Below are 20,787 nucleotides of genomic sequence, written 5' to 3' on the forward strand. Positions count from 1 at the left end.
CATCCTGATAATATTATTTTAATATTTCTGGCTTTCGATTTTGCAGAAAAGGATCTCCATTTATTTCTCTTCTTTAACTTCTCAGCAGTTGTTTGGGTTGAATTGTGATCCCTAGAAACACATGTTGAAATCTTAATCCTCAATACCTCATGGTGTGAATTTATTTGTAAATAGCATATTTACAGAAGTAACCAAGGTAAAACAAGGTCATTAGGGTGGGACCTAATCCAGTATGACTGGTGTCCTTAGAAAAAGAGGAATTTGGACACAGAGACAGACATGCACACAGAGAGGAGAATATTAATATATACAGGGAGAAGATGTCCATGTGACTACTACAAGCAAAGGAACATCAAAGTTTCTTGGCAAATAACAGAAGCAAAGAGAGACAGGGAAGGATTCTGTCCAGAGCCATCAAAGTGCATGGCCCTGTAAGACCTTGATTTTGGACTTCTATCCTCCAGAGATATGAGACAATATATTTCTGATGTTTTAAGTATTCAGTGTTTGATATCTTGTTATAACAGCCCTAGGAAACTAATATAGCAGTGTTTTGTGGTTTGAAGCATACATATTTTGCACATTTTACATTAAATTTATTTCTAAGTATTTCCTGATTTTGAAAATTCTTGTAAAGGACATGGTTTGGGAATTAATGTTCTGTTTGTATATTGCTATTCTGTAGGAAATATAATTTATTTTTATATTGACTATCCTGCAATCTTGCTAAATTTACTTACTAGTCTTAATAAATTTTGTGTAGTTTCCTTAGGACTTTTTATTTACATGATCATGTTCTTTCTTGCTTTCTAATCTGTATACCTTTTTTTTTTTCTGCCTGTATTGCTCTTTTTAGGACTTGCAGTATAATGTTGAATAGAAGGACTGTACTTGGAGTGAACATTCTTTACATGTTCTTTGTCTTAGGAACATTCAATATTTCATAATTGTGATGTTAGCTGTAGTTTTCTTTTGTAGATACCCTTTATCAGTTTATGAACATTCTTTTCTTACTAGTTTGTGGAGACATTTTTCATGATTGGGTGTTAAACATTTTCAAATTATTTTTTTAAATCTATTGAAGTATTTTTCAACTTGCATGAATTACATGGAATAACTGCAATATACAAAAACTAACACTAGAGAGAAAATTTAAATTTACCACCACTTATGGAGATTCCAATATAATTTGCTTTCCATCATTGTCAGGTCAAGCAAACAAAGATTTAAGCAAGTTACAAAAGAATCAAGCAATGCAATTAATGAGTTTAATCTTATGGCCAAATGAAGAACTCTGCACTTAACAATTAATGAATTCACATTCCTCTGTTATAACAATGAAATGTTTGAGTTATTAATATACTATTCTATAATTCCTTTTGACAAATTTTTAAAATTAACGTAATGTTCCCTAATACTATGTTATTACATCAATTGTAAAAAGAAAGATAAATTATACCCGTGCTTTTGAAAATTAAAAAAAAAATAGAAACTTGTAATCAGCATTTTTTCAAGCTCTAGCATCTCTGAAATCATTAGTCATCAATCAATTGATAGTGTCTTAGAGTTAAGAATTATGGTAAATATCTTATAGTCCTAAGAAGAATATACCGAGGATAGAACTTTAATCAATATACTACATATAAAATTTTGAGTAATACAGGGAAGTGCTAACAGGGGAATGCTCATGTTAGTAAACATTAAAAGGCACAAAATTATAATGTACTCATCGAATATAAGAGTTTAGGAAAAAATAGTGAAATAAAATTAAAGCAGAAGGAAATAAATCATAAAAATAAGAACAAAAATTAATAAAATATGAAACAAATTTCTAATTGACAGAATAATGGGGCCCAAAAGTTTACCCCTTGAAACGAATAGCAAGATAAACCTTTAGTAAAATTTATTAATAGAATAAAAAGAAGTTACAGGATGCAAATGGAAACGATACATCAGAAAATAAATAAAGTTGTGATAATTATAGCAAACACTTTGAAAAGTTAGACAAAATGAATAAATAAAAATGCAAAAATTGCCTTGAATCCCAGTGCTTTGGTAGGCTAAGGTGGGATGACTGAGGCCAGGAATTTGAGACCAGTCTGGGCAATATAGCAAGAGCCCCACCTCTGCAAAGAAATTTAAAAATTAGCCAGGCATGGTGGTATACACCTGTAGTCCTAGCTACTCAGAAAGCTGAGGCTGGAGGACTGCTTCAGTCTGGGAGTTCGAGGTTACAGTGAGCTGTGATTGTGCCATTGTATCCCAACCTGGGCAACACATCAAGACCTTGTCTCTAAAAAAATATTTAAGAGGTAAAAATGCTTAAATCCTTAATAAATATTACTGAACTTAAACTCAGGAATGCAAGAATGGTTTATCATGTATACATATATTTACTTATTTGGAAAATTATATATATATATAAATTATATATACAAATAAATTAGATTATAGAATCTGCACAATCAATTCAATAGATGCAGAAACACATTTAGTAAAAATGAAATCTCACTCTGCAAACTGACAATATAGAGACCTTCCCCAATGTATGATAAAGTGTAACTTTAGCAAATAACAATCTAAGGGAAAAATATTTATTTTAAATCACAATTTTACAAATAATGTAAGATTTTTCTCTTTCTTTCCAGCACTGTAGTTATCAGCACAGCAAGGCAGGAAAAAGAAAGGAAACACACAATGAATGGCGATAATGATTATCTACATGGAAAAATTCAAATTAAACCAGAATCACATTAATAGAAGCAAAAAAGAGAGAGAAAAAAGACTAACAATGTGGTTCGTTAACATTTACAATGAAATTACATTTCTGTGTCTGAGTAACTAATTTAGAAAACATAGTTCTTAACTGTATATCTAATAGCAATTGAAATTATAAGATGAAAATATATATCCAACAAATGTGGACAATGTGAGTAGGCAAAATTAAAAGTTTTATAGAAAGACCAAACTTAGATGGAGAAAATGCCATGTACATGCTGTAAAATATGGCAGTTCTTTCTAAATTAATGTATTGGCTCAGTGCAATTCAAAATCAAAATCCCTATAGGATATTTTTGTTGAAGATGATAACTTGAATCTAAAATTTATATGAAAGAACAAAAGGACATGATCCAAGATGCGAATAATAATAAGGTGGATGTATTTGCTCTTCAATATGTAACATTATAGTAACAAACACAGTGAGTTACTGATTTGTAGATAGACACCCTGTACAAGGGGAAAAAATTAGAATACAGGCCATCCTATAGGGACTTTGATTTGAATTGCATTAGATCCTTGCAGATAGAATGCATTTATTGATGACAGAGGTGACATCATAGATCATTTGGGAAAGGCAGAAATATTAAATAAATGGTACTGAGATATGGGTTATCCATATGGGAAAGGTGAAACTGCATTTATATCTCACACTATACACCACCTCAGTTCAAGATAAATGAGGATGTAAGTGCAAAAAGCAAAATTTTTAAATTTTCAAAAGAAAATGTGGGAGACTCTGTCTTTGCTCATAAATCAAGAAATACTTACAGTACGTGGAAAACACTAATTTTGGCAGGATGTGGTAGCTCACACCTGTGATCTTACCACTTTGGGAGACCAAGCAGGGGCAGGTGGATCATTTGAGGTCAGGAGTTCGACACTAAAAACACTAATTTTGGCCAGGTGTGGTGGCTCATGCTTGTAATCCCAGCACTTTGGGAGGCCAAGGTAGGTGGATCATTTGAGGTCAGGAGTTCAAGACCAGTTTGACCAGCATGATGAAACCCTGCTTCTACTAAAAATACAAAATTAGCTGGGGATAGTGTCGAGTGCATAATCCCAGCTATTTGGGAGGCTGAGGCAGGAGATCACTTGAACTTGGGAGGTGGAGATTGTTGTGAGCCAAGATAGCTCCATTGCACTCCAGCCTGGGCAACAAAAGCGAAACTCAGACTCAAAAACAACAATAACAACAACAAAAAGGCCCATTAATTTTAAAAGAAAATATTGAACCTAATAACTTATTTTCATCAGAATGTCAGAAGACAAGACAATTAGAGGGACCTGAATTGCAATATATTTAACTTATATAGGGTTAATGTAAAACAGATACAATCTCAATTTAGGAAGGAATCAGCAACATTTTGAAGGAAGCAGCATTTATAAACCAAATATGCCACTTCACCCATGAATCCCCACATGGTACAGCTTACAAAGGCTGATAAAATAAACATCTTTTGCTGGTGTCATTTTTGATCTGATTTTTTACAAGTACCAAAAACTTGTAATCCTTCTGTTCTGGAGTTCACCTGGCATAGTAAACTAATCATTACCCTATCCTTGCCCATTGACAGACAAGCTGGGTGCAATTCTCCTTAAGTCTCTCCTCAATAGCCCATCCCTGTTATATGCCTTCTGTCCCACGTCCTTTTAGAATATATGTCTGAATTCTATAAATTCTTTTGTGCCCAGTCTATTGCAATGTTGTCAGATAATTGTAGTTTTAATATCTGTTAAACAATTTGTCTTCTGTTCTTGCAGATTCAGTAGTTGCTCCACAAGTCACAAAATAGTAAAAATAAACACAATAACATTTTTTCTAAACTACATTAAACTCTTTCTTTCTGTAATCCTCTCATCTGTCTATATTAGACTTTTATTCTGTGCATATCTATTGGGGCTATAAAAGATTCAGATTTGATTATGTCTAAAGCTTTATGAACATCAGCATTTGGAATGAAAATAATAGTAAGAGTTTATTCAGTAGGGAAACATGATAAAAAACAGGTAGGTGTGTTCTTCCTCACCATTATGAGGAGAAAATGAGAACTTAAGTTTCTGATAATAGAGACTTTCTCTGCTGGCAAAGTGCAGGACTTAAAACAAACAAATGGAAAAATTTATCAGGTGCTTTTAAGAGTATGTTGCAAATATTGGAGGATAATTCTGGGACATTTTAATGATCTCTGCCTTAGCTTATGCAATGTGAGTTCTCAGTGTTTTATAAACCATACACAAAATAGCTTATTTTCTGATAAAACTAAATTCTGTGGAAAGAATAATGTGTACTGGAAGAAGATAGACAATATCTTTTTGAAATAGCGACAGTGTCTTCATTCATTAGATGTTTCCTGATACCAAGGAAGGAAAAATGCTTTAATAAAGAATTATGTTATGTAGGATGTGTCTGTTCCTGAAACACATGAAGGTGAAAGATATTTAAAAACAAATAACAACATGTTTGTTTTTATGTGCAATAATTTCATATTTAAGCGTGTAGTCATAATCTGCTTTAGCCCTCAAAGCTCTGGTTGATTTAATTTGATGCTATTTTTGCCATAAGACTCCCATTTAAAAATTTTACTGTAGAATTGTTTTGTGAGGAAAAACACAAACATAGTGCTATTGAATTGTAATAACTATGAGTGCATTTCCTAGGCTATTTCTTGGAAAACATACCAAAGTTCACAATTTAGATGTATTAGTATTGTAGATGACTTTTTTCCTATTGTTTTCTCAAAGCAATAAATAGCTTTTGGCTAGTTTTTTAAAAGGATATTTAAGATGTCTTGAGTGTACTTCTCTGAATTATGCTTTCTCTCCATGAACATGAGAAGTAAGGAACTGACTATATTCAATGTATTAGTCATGCATATTCAAAAAAGATGCATTAATGCATTGGAATATAATGCATTGTGTTTTGAAATTTATCTGATCTTAAGTGCCTTTGTAAGCATCTAAAATTATCTATTTTCTAGTAGATTTTATCAATCACTACTGGATAACTTAGCCACATTATTTAGTATTTAATGTTATTTTAATCTTTAAACCAATTAGGATCTTTATCTTATACCTTTACAGAATAATAATTGTACAAATTATTAACTCTTCATCACCTATATCCTCACATCATGAAATGTGTATGGAAATAAGTGATGATGAGCTCGTAATGACTTTTCTTCTGTACATATTTTTTGTTATTAACTAATTCATTCAGAATTCTTTCATTTGTTTTTCAGGTGTGTGAGGAATTTGCTTCTATAAATAATCAGCATTTTAATTATTGCCGTTGTTTACTTCATAGGGTCAAAGAGAATAAGTGATAGTGAAGTCTCTGACTATGATTGTGATGATGGAATTGGTGTAGTATCAGGTAAGAATTTTATAATTATTTTATAGTATTAAAAAGTGTAATTTATCATTATTTACTATAAAAATAAATAAATAAAAGAGAAATAAATAACTCGCCTCCTCACCCTTCAAAACAGCCTATGGCAACCTATGACAACTTAAACCCCTGAGTAATACCAATTCCTGGAACACCTGTACAATTAGGCTGAATAGTCTTGAAAGGTGCCAGATAAGTAGATGTTACTAAATTTTCTATTTTAAGACAATAATAAGGATTTTACAATAAATTAGAGGAGTTATTGCAAAATTCAGACTTCTTTATACTGTACTAATTATGGTGAAAAAAAGATGAAATCCTTTTTATGTAACTACCATATCTAAATATGTCAAATATTTAAATGGGAGTTTTTGAAACTTTAAAATTGTTTTTATATGTAGTATCATTTACAGCCACATTTTGAAATTATAGTATTGTAGTTTAAATTATTTGCCTCATTTTACAGTTAGAAACTTATCCAATCATTTAGTATTTTAGGTAATATATATATAATTTTCTTGCAAGTTCTGATGACAATGTTTACATGTAATACCCTTAATATTCTAAAAATAAATATATTCTAATCCTTTTGAAGGTTAAATAACCTAGTAGATTTTATAATTATGACTAATTTTACTCTCAAAAAATACATGTTAGAAATGCAAGAGTTGAATTAGTGGTTGATAACAATATTTTGTTTGTCAATTTTTGTTAACGTATGAGTCAGTTAGCATGCCTGTATCAGTTTGTCACTTAAAAAACTCACTTGTTTTCCCCTTTTTTTGTATTAATGGTGAACAATATATTAACTTACTAAGGCTACAAAAATATTTTTCATGTGTTATGGTTTATAAAAGTTAAAACTCATAAAGTAGTTTTAAGAAATATTTCCTATGATCGCTTTCTTGGAAATTGTTAAATTTTTTTTTATTTGTGTCCTATTCCTTTATGTGACTATCCCACTTTTTATCTTTCGTAAATATCTAGTCCATCAGGTTTTATTCATCCGAATTATTTCCATTCAAATCATTCATCTTGATGTAGTTTTTGGATGTTTCTATCCTTTCATTTTCTACTTTCAAGATGAAAAAAATTATTTATTTCATATGATTATTTTTAAGTTTTTCCCTTCAGGAGTCGTAGCTTTTGAAAAAATTGTATACTCACTCTTTCATTATTTGGGTTAATACTCTCTGGAATAATTTTTTGGTACTACAGAATAGTGTTTAGAAACCCTACCCAACTCAAAGTGCTTACTCTGGAGTCATCATATTTCTTCATCATGAAAAACACATTCTTTTCTGACTTGATGTTATTGTTATTATTATTTTGCCAGTCAGAAACTGTCTGGTGAATCATTTAATAAGACACTGAAAAGAATGCCATGAAATATACTATATTTTGCTATTTTGAAATCCAATGTGATTTTCAGACATAGATTTTTTTATGATATACTATACTTCATTATTTATTTTTGAGACAATGTCTCAATCTGTCTCCCAGTCTGGAGTGCAGTAGTGCAATCACAGATCACTGGATCCTCAGCTTCCCCAGACTCATGTGACCCTCTCACCTCAGCCTCCCCAGTACCTGGGACTACAGGTGCACACTACCATGCCCAGCTAAATTTTGAATATACTAAACTTTAACAATACTTTTAGTACTCTAAAATTAGGATGATGGTATTGTAGTTTCTGAAATTATGATATATGTCATTTTTTTGTAACTGGTCACTTTACTAAATGCTGTAGAAATTACATTTACATAATATGATAACCAAGATTTAAATATATATTAGTTCTGTTAAATATTTTTCTTCTTACATTTCTTCTTTATGGCCTTTTCATTTTACAGTTCCAATACTAAAACTAATTTTAATAGAGAATAAATGCTTTAATCAATAGTATATCAATAATGTAAGGACCACCAGATAAAAGTAAATAATATATTTTCTGGGTAAAGCAATTAAGATGTGAATTGCAATGGACACATACAAAATGCATACCCCCACCTCTCTTAATAATATTTAAACACATAGTATGAGTCAATAAACCAGCAAAATCTATTGATATTTTGTTGCTTATATGCTGAGATTTCTTTCCAATTGCACATTGAATAAGGTCAAATTCAGAGTATCAGTTACAATCATTCATAACCCTTTTAAACCTGAGCTATCAAATTGTTCTTAAGTAGAAACTGTTCCCACTAACTTATTCAGTTTTTCTAAGCTTGCAAGCCAGATGTCTTGAATATTAACAACTTTGCCAGAAGTAATATTTTCTCTGTGTTTTTTTTCTTAATTTTAGAGCAGCATTAGGTTTATATAGCAAAATTGAGAGAAAGGTATACAGATTTCCCATATGTCTTCCTACACCCACACATTGACAGCCTTTCCTATTATCAACCTTCTCCACCAAACTGGTATGTTTGTTACAACTGATGAACCTACTTTGACACATAATCACCCATGGTCCATAGTTTTTCTTAGGGCTCACTCTTGGTGTCAAACATTTGTTGGGTTCAGGAAAATTGATAATGACTTATATTCATTATTACAGTACCATGCAGAATATTTTCACTGCCCTAAAAATTCACCTTTCCTTTTTTCCTAATCACTGGCAATTATTTATCTTTTTACCATCTCCATTGTTTTGCCTTTTCCAGAATTTCGCATAGTTGGAATCATATAGTTCGTAGTCTTTTAGACAGGCATCTTTCACTTAGTAATATGCTTTTAAGTTTCTTCTTTTTGTTTTCATGGTTTGATAGCTCTTTTCCCTTTAGTGCTGAATAATATTCCATTGTCTGGATGTACTACAGTTTGTTTATCGATTCAACTACTGAAGGACATCTTGGTTGCTTCCAAGTTTTGGCAATTATGAATAAAGCTTGCTGTAAACATCTGTGTGCAGGTTTTTTGTGTGGACATGTTTTCAACTCCTTTGGGCAAATGCCAACCAGCACAATTGCTGGATTGTATGGTATGACTATAGTTTTGTAAGAAACTGCCAAAATGTCTGTACCATTTTGCATTTTCACCAGCAATGAATGAAAGTTCCTGTTAATGAGGGCTCCTGTTGTTCCACATCTTGCCAGAATTTGATGTTGTCAGTGTTCTGAATATTGACCATTCCAGTAGGTGTATAGTGGTATCTCATTATTGTTTTTATTTGCATTTCACTGATGACATATGAGGTTGAACATCTTTTCATCTTTTTGTTTGCCATCTGTTTAATTTCTTCAGTGAAGTGTCTGTTCAGGTCTTTGGCCCATTTTTTAAAATTGGGTTGTTTGTTTTCTCATTGTTGAGTTTTAAGGTTCTCTGTATATTTTGGACAATAGTCCTTTATACGATGTGTCTTTTACAAATATTTTCTCTCAGTCTGTGGTTTCTTTTATTTTCTTGACATTGTCTTTTGCAGAGCAGACCATTTTGATTTCAGTGAAATTCAGGTTATTAATCATTTCTTTAATCAATTATGCCTTTGGTGCTGTATCTAAAAATTTATCACCATATCCAAGGTTATCTATGTTTTCTCCTATGTTACCTTCTAAGAGTTTTAATATTTTGCATTTTATATTTACATATATGATGGATTTTGAGTTAAATTTTTGAAGAATGTAATGTCTGTGTCTAGATTCCCTTTTTTGCATGTGAACATTCAGTTGTTTCAGCACCATTTGTTGAAAAGACCATCATTGTATTGCCTTTGCTTTTTTGTTGCCAGAGATCAGTTCCATATATTTATATCAGTTTATTTCTAGGCTGTCTACATGTTCCATTGATTTATTTGTCTATTCGTTGATCAATCAGTACCACAGTGTTTTAATTACTGTAGTTTCATAGTAAGTATTGAAAAGTCAGATATTGTCAATTCTTTAACTTCGTTCTTCTCTTTCAATACTGTGTTGAATCTTCTGTCTTTTGATTCTTTATATTTACTCTGGAACCTGGTTCCAGTTTCCACAAAATAATATGCTGAGATTTTCACTGAGATTGCTTTGAATCTGTAGGTCAAGTTGGGAAGATTGGACATCTTGACAATATTGAGTATTCCTATACATGGAATATCTCTTCATTTATTTAGTTCTTTTTTATTTCATTCATCAGCGTTTTTTTGTTTTTCTCATATGGATGTCACACATATTTTGTTTGATTATACCTAAGATTTCATTGTTGGAGGTTTCTAATGTATTGCACTTTTAATTTTACTTTATCATTGCTGTTATATAGGAAAGTTATTGACTTTGGAATATTAACCTTATAATCTACAACATTTCTATAATAACTTACTAGTTCCTGGAGTTTTTTGTTTGTTTGTTTCAATTGTTTTGTGTTTTTACATAGACAATCATGGCATCACAGAGAGTTTTATTTATTCCTACCTAATCTGTATATGTGTGTTCTCTTTTCTTCGTTACAGAATTATCTAAGTACTTCCAGTACAGTATTGAATACACGTGGTGAGAGTGGACATCCTTGCCTTGTTTCTGATCTCAGTGGGAAAGTTTTGAGTTTTTTTGTTGTTGTTGTTGTTGTTAAATATGATGTTAGCTGTAGGTTTTTTGTAGGTATTCTACATCAATTTGAGGAAGTTTCTCCATATTCCTAGTGTACCAAGCGTTTTTAGTAAATTCAGAATGTTAGATTTTGTCAAATTGTCTTTTCTACCTCTATTGATATAGTCATGTGATTTTCTTTCATAGCCTGTTGACGTGGTGGATTACATTAATTGATTTTTGAATGTGGAACCAGCTTTGTGTATCCATGATTAATCCTACTTGATCATGGTGTTTAATTCTTTTTATATATTGTTTGATTCAGTGTGCTAACATTACATTGAGAATTTTTGCATTGATGTTCATGAGAGATATATTCTTTTCTTGCTAGGTCTTTGTCTGGTTTTGATATTGAGGTAAGACTGGACTTATAAAATGACTTAAGGAGTGTTCTCTCTGGTCATGTTCTCTGAAAGAGAGTATAAAGAATGGAATAATTTCTTTCTTAAATGTTTAGTGGAATTCATCAGTGAACCCATCTGGACTTATTACTTTCCATTTTAGAAGGATATTAATTATTGATGTAATTTATTTAATAGACGTAGGCCTGTTCAGGTTGTCTATTCTTATGTGAGTTTGAGATAATTGTGTCTTTTAAGGAATGGTCCAATTTCATCTATATTATCAAATTTGTGGCATTAAGCTTTCTTAATATTCCTTTATTATCCTTTTAATGTCCATGAGATCTGTAGGGATGTCTCCTTTTTCATTTCTGATATTGGTATTTTTTATACCCTCTTTTTCTTAATTAGCCTGGCTAGAGGCTAATTGATTCTATGAATCTTTTTAAAGAACCAGCTTTTGGTTTTATTGATTTTCTCTATTGATTTTTGGTCTTCAATTTTATTGACTCTAATTCTATTTATTTTCCATCTGCTTGCTTTGTGTTTCATTTGCTCTTCTTCTAGATTCCTGAAGTAGAAATTTACATTATTGATTTTAGGTATTTTTTTTTCTAATGCATACATTCAGTACTATAAATTTTCTTCTAAGTACTACTTCTACTGCATCCCACAAATTTTGATAAATTGTTTTCAATTTTATTTATTTAAAAGTATTTTTCATTTCTCCTGAGATTTCTTTTTTGACCTATATGTTATTTCATAGTATATTGTTTAAATTGTGCATACTCGGGGATTTTGCAGTTATCTTTCAGTTACTGCTTTCTAATTTAATTTCATTGTGGTCTCAGAGCAGCATTATATGATTTCTGGGCTTTTAAAAATTAATTTGCTAAAGTGTGTTTTATAGCTCACAGTATGCTCTATTTTGGGGAATGTTCAACGTGAACTTGAGAAGAATGTATATGGTGATAAGTTTTGATGAAGTAATCTTATATCCAGTTGATGATGTTTTTGAGTTCATTTATCTTCTTACTGATTTTCTGCCTGCTTGATCTGTTCTTGTTTTTTTGGTTTTGTTTGTTTTGTTTTTCGAGACAGGGAGCTGGGATGCAGTGGTGCAATCTCTGCTCACTGCAACCTCTGCATCCCAGGCTCAAGGGCTTCTCCCACCTCAGCCTCCTGAGTAGCTGGGACTACAGGCATGTGCCAGCATACCTGGCTAATTTTTTAATTTTTAGTAGAGATGGGGTTTCACTATGTTGGCCAGGCTGGTCTTGAACTCCTGACCTGAGGTGATTTGACTGCCTCAACCTCCCAAAGTTCTGGGATTACAGATGTGGTTAGCCACTGTGCCCAGCCTACTCCTGCTTCTTTTGATTAGCTTTACCATAGTGCATTTTTTTCCATCCATTTACTTTTAATTTATATGATTGTTTACATTTAAAGTTTCTTACATAGTTGAGTCTCATTTTTTTAACCCACTCTGACAATCTGTTTTAGTTAGTGCATTTAGATGAGTGACATTCAAAATGATTATTGATATAGTTGGATTAATATGCACTATTTTTGTTACCCTTATTCTTTGTGTTTATTTTCGTCTTCTAGTTTTTTCAAGTGCTTTGTTTTTTTTTAAGTGAGCATTTTATATGATTCTGTTGGTTAGGCTTTGGTTAATTAGTTTTCTCTGAGGGAAAGTCTTGTTAAGAAATGCAGAGCATTCTGGAGTATTTCAAAATGGTTCCTGTTTTCCTCTCCCTCCCAAAGCATGAGGAGATTTTTCTTCAGTATTTACTGTGGGAAACTGGTGGAGCTCCTGGAAGTAAGTTTCACAATGTTGTAGGAGACCTCAATGACTGGGCTTCCCTGGAGTTTTTAACTCTCAGACTTGTTCTTAATGATCCTCTAGCAATTTGTCAATTGATGGTGAAGTTTTTCTGCTTTGACAGTGGTTCCCACACTGCTTTACACTCATGAGTGTTTTCTCCATAAACTGTAACTCCCTGTTTTCACCTGTCTGTCTCTTCAATCTTCGGGGCAGTTGTTTACCCTGTGTCATCACTGTTTTACAGATCCAAGAAAATTTGTTGCCTTTTCAGTCTGTTTAGCTTTTTATTTGTGGTTAGGACAGAGTGATAACATTACATGCAGAAACAGAAACTAGAAGTTATTCCATGTGTTCTTTATTTGGCTTATTCTAATACCAAGTCATTAAGTCAGAGTTAACTTTGGCATTTGCATTGTTAATGTTCTTTAAAGTAAGTTGAAACTTTGATATGGAAATTTTTCTCAAGTTAGCAATTCTAGGCAGGGATTTTTGCCTCAGATAGTATACTGAGCAATGGGATAGGAATGGTTATAAATCATCCCTTTTAACCTATTGAGGTACTTCACAACTTGAATAAACGGACTTCTGAATGGTCTTTCCTAAACTTTTTTTTTCCAGAAGCCCTGCTTTCTCTCAATAGTATCTCTTAAACTCAATAATCAGATTTTTTTTTCTTAATAGTATCTCTTAAACTCACTAACCAGACCTTTTTTCCTCAATAGTATCTCTTAAACTCAATAATTAGACTTCTGTCTATATATGTAATCTTTCCTTGGGTTACAATGAAGATCTTTTTATAAATGGCTTTCAAATGTTTGTCAACAGTCCTAACATCTTTCTCAATATTCTTTTCCACATATTTAATATTTGGCCATGCGACTGAAACTACTCTCATTTCCCCTTCTCCAAACTAGTCAACCTCAATAAACTCTTACTCTTATCTTAGTAGTACACTTTTTTTGTTTTTTCGAGACAGAGTCTTGCTCTGCCTCAGCCTCCCAAGTAGTTGTGCCACCATTCCCAGCTAATGTTTGTATTTTTAGTAGAGATGAGTTTTCACCTCCTGACATCAAGTGATTGTCCACCTCAGCCTCACAAAGTGCTGAGATTACAGGCATGAGCCACCACACCTGGCCAGTAGAATACTCTTGTCTTCCTAATAGACTAATTTAAAAAGTTAAGATGTGTTAATTGTTGCCCTTTTTTATCTTATATCCAGTCACAAAGTATTATTCATTCACGTTAGCATGCCCTGAACTCTATTCTTGGATCTTTTCTCTATCAGTATTCCTTCTCCTAGTGATCTCGTGTCTATTTAAGGTCCCCTGCCTTTAAATAGTTATCTGTATGCTAAAACTCCCAAATGTATATCTCCAGTCAAATCTTCTTTTCTTTAAATTCTTGTTGTTTACTGCTCACCTGACATCTTCACTTGGAAATGTAGTAGATATCTCCAGCTTAACATGTCCAAACTTTTGATCTTTTCCACCAAACCATGTGATTTGATTACTTCATTCTTTTATTTACTTGAGTCAGAATTTTAAATTTGTTATTGTCTCTTCTCTTTCTCTCACATCCGTCATCAAATCTTTCACAAAATTGTCTTGGTTGCTGCGCTTTCAAAATATATTCACTTCCCATGATCTCTATTATTACCTTAGTTCAAGCTACTGTTATCTCCTATATGACTTATTACCTTGTCTAGCTTTAAGCAAAAGTTGAATTATGCACAATTTCTGCTTAAAACCCACTAGTGGGTTAAAATCACTCAGATTAAATGCCAAAAGTGTTTGCAATAATGTACAAGCTTCTATATAATCTTCCCCCTTCCTCCAAATGTCTCCAATATCTGCTTTTTATCACTTGCTCCACTCTAAGCACCCTATCCTTGCTGTTATGTGAACACGTGAGATGCACTGCTACCTTGGGACCTTTTCACTTGTCTTGGAACCCTCCTTTCTGTGTTTGTCCACTTGAAAAAACATCTTATTCAATTCTCTCTGAAATGCCACCTTCTCAGTGTGTGTTATGTAGTCTGACCACCCTATATAAAATTGCAAAATGCCCTCTTCTTCTGGCATTTTGATTTTCCTTTTTCTTGTTCTATTTTATTAAATATATAGTTTATACAGCCACTAGGTATATGTGGCTATTTAAATGAATTTAAAATAAACATGTTTAAAATTTAGATTCTCATTAATACCATCCAGATTTCAAATGCTCAATAATCATGTGTGTCTAGTGGCTACCAAATTGGATAGTACTGATAGAAGAACATTCCATCATTTTAGAGTTCTATTGGACAATACTGTTCTAAGTTTTATAACAACGATTAATCTTCTTGCTGTAATCTCTCTAACCTTCAGTACCAATTGTATGCTGCTATCAGCTTCATCTTCCTAAATTATTACTTCCATCATGAGAGCAGAATGTAGTATTGGGACATAGTGAGAGCACTGGAGTCAGAAATATTTTAAGCCTCAACTCTAGTATTTGACAATTTAGATTTTTTTTTTAACCTCTGTTTTCTCAAAATGAAAATGGAAATATTATCCTCTTGGCAGAGTTGTTTAGATTAGTCAGTATATGTGTTCCTGAGGAAACCTGGTCCTCTGAAAAAGCGTGGACTAAAAACAGCAGGGCTTCTGAAAAAACAAGGTTAGGAAAGACCATTCAAAACCCATGAAGCTTGGAAACAGAAGAGTAACAATCAAAATAACAGCACAATTAAAAAGTCATGTTAAATTTTAAGCAATAAAACTATTCAATATGTAATAGTAGTCTAAAATAAAATAAAGATATCCAGATGAAAGGAGTATATCTAGATGAAAAGAAGGATAAGTCTCCAAAGTTATGGCCTCAAGGGGACTATCCACAAACACCAGTAAAGACCCAGGCAGTATATATATCTAAGACAGAGTTTGTGACCAAAGAGCCAAGAGGAAGAACATGGGATGAGTGAGCATTGTGTCCAAGTTTGTATTTCTCTGGTTTGCTGCATCCTGTTGTGTTAGTGTATTTTACATTCAACTGCAGTTATTTGGAAGTTGTAGTGGACACTGCTGATGTTCCACCCATATCCCCTTTACCAGTTGGATTACTCATCCCCAGTCATGGGGACTATTGGTTGTTAACACCTCACAGCTGTCACTCTCTCTGGAGAATTGCCTAGTCAAATGGAAACCACCACATCCATAGGTTAAACACCTTGCTGACTCTATACTGGCAGTCTTCAGCCAATGAGTGGCTAACACAGGAGTACCAAAGTCCAGCCGCCTTACCACAAACCCTGGGCAATTATTCATGTTTCAGAGCATACAGTTGGATCAGGCTGAGAATACATCATTGCTTAGTTTCTTCCCTTTTTTCTTGCCCTATTGTGCTCTTCTCCTTTCTCCCAAGGACACTACCTCACTTATTCATGTGTATGTGAATCATGTTTCTAGGGAATCTAATCTAGGGAGATAATATTGTAAAACATTATCATGATAGGAAAAATCACATATGATCAGGTTGTTTTTCTGAGTTATTTCTAAAAGAAATGTAACAGAACACTTTTTAAAAGTGCATAGCAGAGCTCCTAGCACATAGTAAAAGGTCAATTACTAATATCTACAAAGAGTATGATGAAGATAATGATATTACTTCCTGCTCAGAAATTTTCAGGCTCTTTCCATTACCAACCTCATGATGTTTTAGATATCTACAACTTGAGTCAAACTTATTTTCCTACTTATTTCCGTACTGTTGCCCTACACTGAACTGTTGCTTTTCTACCAACTTAGAAGTCCTTCTACTTTCCTCCCATCTGACCACATACCAATTGCTTTCTAGTACTCATTTAGATAGTATCCCTTCTAATATACTTTGTATAAATTTGTGAAATCATTGTGCTGTTACTCTTCTCTGATTCATCATATTTTTATTCTCAGACTTCTACTGTATCTCAGCCCTGTCAAATACTGTAAGAAAAATGGTAGCCATATGCAGTGGCACGGGCCTATAGTTCCAGCTTCTTGGGAGGCTTAGGTGGGAGGGTCATTTGAGGCCAGCCTAAGCAGCATAGTAAGACCCCCATCTCTTACAAAAAAAGCCATTTATACATGTACTACAAGTGGTATTCAGGGTGTTTTCTAAAACTTTTTATCACTTAAAGAAATGATCTTAATGTTTAGCAGTTTTTTATGAGCTTAATAATTTTAAATAATAGAATTATTTGAAGATTTTCTATGTCATTGAAGAGATGAAAATATTTTTAGAATAAATTTGTCTTTTATTGAAGATAATTAACTGTATGTAAAATTTTACTCTAAGTGTATATAGAAGTTTTACCCAGCACAATGCCTTAGATATAGTAACTATCGAAATATTTGAATATCAGTCATTCCTTTTTAATGTATGCTTATAAAATATTTTATCTTAATAGTATGGTTTATTCATTATACTTTATATTTATTATATTAAAAGTCTTTCAACTTCAACATTTTATGTTTTGGAGTAAAGTACAAAATACACAAAGGGACTTAGTATGTACATAACTATAATATTTATTAATTTTTTACCTTTAGATTATCGACATGATGGTCGAGATCTTCAAAGCTCAACATTATCAGTTCCAGAGCAAGTAATGTCATCAAACCATTGTTCACCATCAGGGTCTCCTCACCGAGTAGATGTTATAGGAAGGACTAGATCATGGTCACCCAGTGTCCCTCCACCACAAAGGTAAGATAGAATACTCATTATATTTTTAGGGTGGCAGTATTATTCAGTGTTCTCCAGAGGCACAGAACTAACAGGATATATGTATATATGAAAAGGAGTGTATTAGGGAGAATTGGCTCACATGATTACAAGACAAAGTCCCACCATAGGACTTCCGCAAACTGGTGAAGGGAGAAGCCAGTAGTGTCTCAGTCTGAATGTAAGTCCATTTTTAAAGCATCAAAACCAGAGAAGCTGACAGCACAGCCTTCCGTCTGTGGTCAAAGGCCCGAGAGCCACCAGCAAGCCACTGGTGCAAGTTCCAGAGTCCAAAGCCCAGAGAACCTGAAGTCAGATGTCCAAGGGCAGGAGGAGTGGAAGGCATCATCCAGCACAGGAAAAAGAAAGAAACAAGAAAACTTAGCAAGTAAGGTTATCCCACCTTCTTCACCTGCTTTATTCTAGCTGCATTGGCAGCCACCTGGATGGTGGATTGGGTGGGTCTTTCTTTCCCAGTCCACAGACTCAAATGTCAGTCTCCTCTGGCAACACCCTCACAGACACACCCAGAAACAATACTTTACCAGCCATCTAGGCCTTCTTCATTCCATTCAAGTTGACACCTAATATTAACCATCACAATGGCACTACCAACCTATTTATCATCACATATCCTTAATAATCTCTAAAGATATGAGATTCTTGTAGAAAAAGAATTTAAGGAACAACAAGATGGTTTTATTTATTTAAGGAAAAACCAAATGCTAGTCAAGGAAAAACAGGATGCTATTCAATAACCTACATAATGAGACTAAAATGAAATATGATTTATTATGTAATTTTAGACAACCTATATGTTATTTTATTGTAAGAGCTCAAAGTAATTCAGAAGAACCAGTTTTCAATTACATATTGATATATCTAGGTAGACCCAACTCATTATACTCATGAATGATATAGACAATTGTTAATTTAATATATAGGAAAAAATAAAAATCTGACAGATTTTTAAAATTAGGAAGAAATAATCAGAATAATAATTTTTTAAAGCTGTATGTACAGTGGGAAAAATGGCTAAGAAAATCTGCAGTTCCAGGTGTTAAGCTTACTGAAAATCTCTGATCAAACTGGTGAAGTATAGGCAGGCTTAATGGAATAAGAATCATGGAAATAATAGTTGAAGCTATCAAGAAATATGCACATAATTTACATTGTACATACTTGGAATGTTTAAGAAATTTTGACCAGTTAGAATGACATACTTATGCATCCTATTTTAAATAAATAACTGAGTATTTGACTTAGAATTTTAATTGAGAATTTTACACAGATACTGTATTTTTTAAGAGAGCTTTAGGTTTGTTATGTTTGAAGGATATAAGCACATACTGGACCGAAACGGAAGTTGCTGCCTTGAAGGGAAGGACCCAGTCCTGCAGGATTAATCACTTTCTGACTAAAGACTTCCTGGGCCCTGAATAACCAGCAGTGATACCTGGGAACTATGCTGTGGGGATTGGGCTCTGAGACGTGCAGGCTTCATGGGTGACCCAGCACATTCCCTCCAATGGTGGCTATGATGAAAGACTGCTTCTGTTTGAGAAAACAGAGGGAAAACTAAGGTGACTTTGTCTTGTACCTTAGATGTCAGCTCAGCCACAGTGGGTTAGGAATAACAAGCAGGCTCTTGCAGTCCCTGATTCCAAGCTTAGTCTCTTAGCATTTCTTTATCTGCCCTGGGACAGAGGGGAGCCTATTGCCCTGAAGAGTAAGTCCCAGGCCTGGCAGCATTTGCCACAGCTGACAGAAGAAACCTTGGCTTTTCAGTGAACATTGCAGTGGCCTGACAGAACCTCCTTGTGGGCCACTGGTGGTAGATCCCACAGGGAGAGGCTCTTTTACCTGTGGAAAGGGGAGGGAAGAGCAGGAAGGACTTTGTATTATGGTTTGAGTGCCAGCTTAGCCACAGTAGAATATAACATCAGACAAATTTCTAGGGTGTTTGACTCCAGTCCCTAGCTCCCTGATAACATCTGTGGATCTGATAAGGGCCTACTACCCTGAAGAGAATGACCCAAAGTTGGCTGGCTTTGCTGCCTGGTGATTGTAGAGCCCTAGGACCTTGAGTGAACATAGGCAGTGTACCAAGTAGTGGTTACAGTGGGCCATGGGCAAGACTTAGTGCTGTTCTGGCTTCAGGTCTTGTCCTGTGCAGTCCCAGTGGTGGTAGCCACAGGGGTGCTTGCATCACAGAGCACCCCTCAGCAGAGAGAGAGAGAGAGAAAGAGACTCCATTTGTCTGAGAGAAAGTAAGGGAAAAGAATAAGAGTCTGGTAATCCAGAGAATTCTTCTGGATCTTATCAAAGACCACCAAGGCAGTACTTCTGTGAGTCTGCAAAAAACAGCATTATTGGGCCTGGGGCCCAAGTCTCTTTGAATACCTGGAAAACCTTCCTATGAAGCATGGGCACACACAAGCCGAGACTGCAATAAATACCTAACTCTTCAATGCCAAGACACCAAAGACCATCTGCAAGCATCAAGATTATCTAGGAAAACGTGACTTCACCAAGTGAACTAAATAGGCACCAGGGACCAATCCTTGAGAAACTGAGGTATGACTGATGTGACCTTTCAGATAGCTAATTCAAAACTGCTGTTTTGAGGAAACTCAATGAAATTCAATATAACACAGAGAAGGAATTCCAAGTTCTATGAGTTTAACAAAGAGATTGAAATAATTAAAAATAAGCAGAGATTCTAGTATTGAAAAATGCAATTGAAATACTGAAGAACACATCAGTGTCACTTAATAGCAGAATGGATCAAGCAGGAGAGAGAATTAGTGAGCTTCAAGAGACCATTTGAAAATACACAAAGCAAAAAAAGAAAAACAATAAACAATGAGGCATACCTGTAAGATCTGGAAAATAGCTTTTTTTTTTTTTTAAGTACTTGGAACTCTTCAGATTGTCCTTATTTTACAGTTTCTTTTTAAATTTATGAAGTAGAAAGCATTGTTTTGTAAACTGCTTTTAAAATAAATAGGCTAGTCTGTTATCCTCTTTAGCATGGATTAAAGGCGAAGTTCTGCAGATGGGAGAGTGTTCACAGTAGATAGCTCAGATTGATTGAACACATTTGAGGAAGAGACTCCTGCATGAGATACCAGCATTCTTATGAA

The 20,787-nt window shown here is 33.7% G+C and overlaps 1 protein-coding gene across 50 annotated transcripts in view; it reads left to right on the forward strand.

The window, feature by feature from the left end:
* The window catches only part of RIMS2 (regulating synaptic membrane exocytosis 2), a 692,961-nt gene that overhangs the window by 408,365 nt on the left and 263,809 nt on the right, over positions 1–20,787 (forward strand). For all 50 annotated transcript variants that reach the window (XM_032246171.1, XM_032245837.1, XM_032245921.1 and 47 more), the window contains 2 exons: positions 6,086–6,154; positions 17,467–17,623. In XM_032246171.1, coding sequence (XP_032102062.1) covers positions 6,086–6,154; positions 17,467–17,623 — 226 coding nt within the window. The remainder of the gene's footprint in view (positions 1–6,085; positions 6,155–17,466; positions 17,624–20,787) is intronic.

Source organism: Sapajus apella, unplaced genomic scaffold (assembly GCF_009761245.1).
Source record: "Sapajus apella isolate SASKATOON/1434 unplaced genomic scaffold, GSC_monkey_1.0 scaffold3, whole genome shotgun sequence".
Taxonomy (NCBI): domain Eukaryota; kingdom Metazoa; phylum Chordata; class Mammalia; order Primates; family Cebidae; genus Sapajus; species Sapajus apella.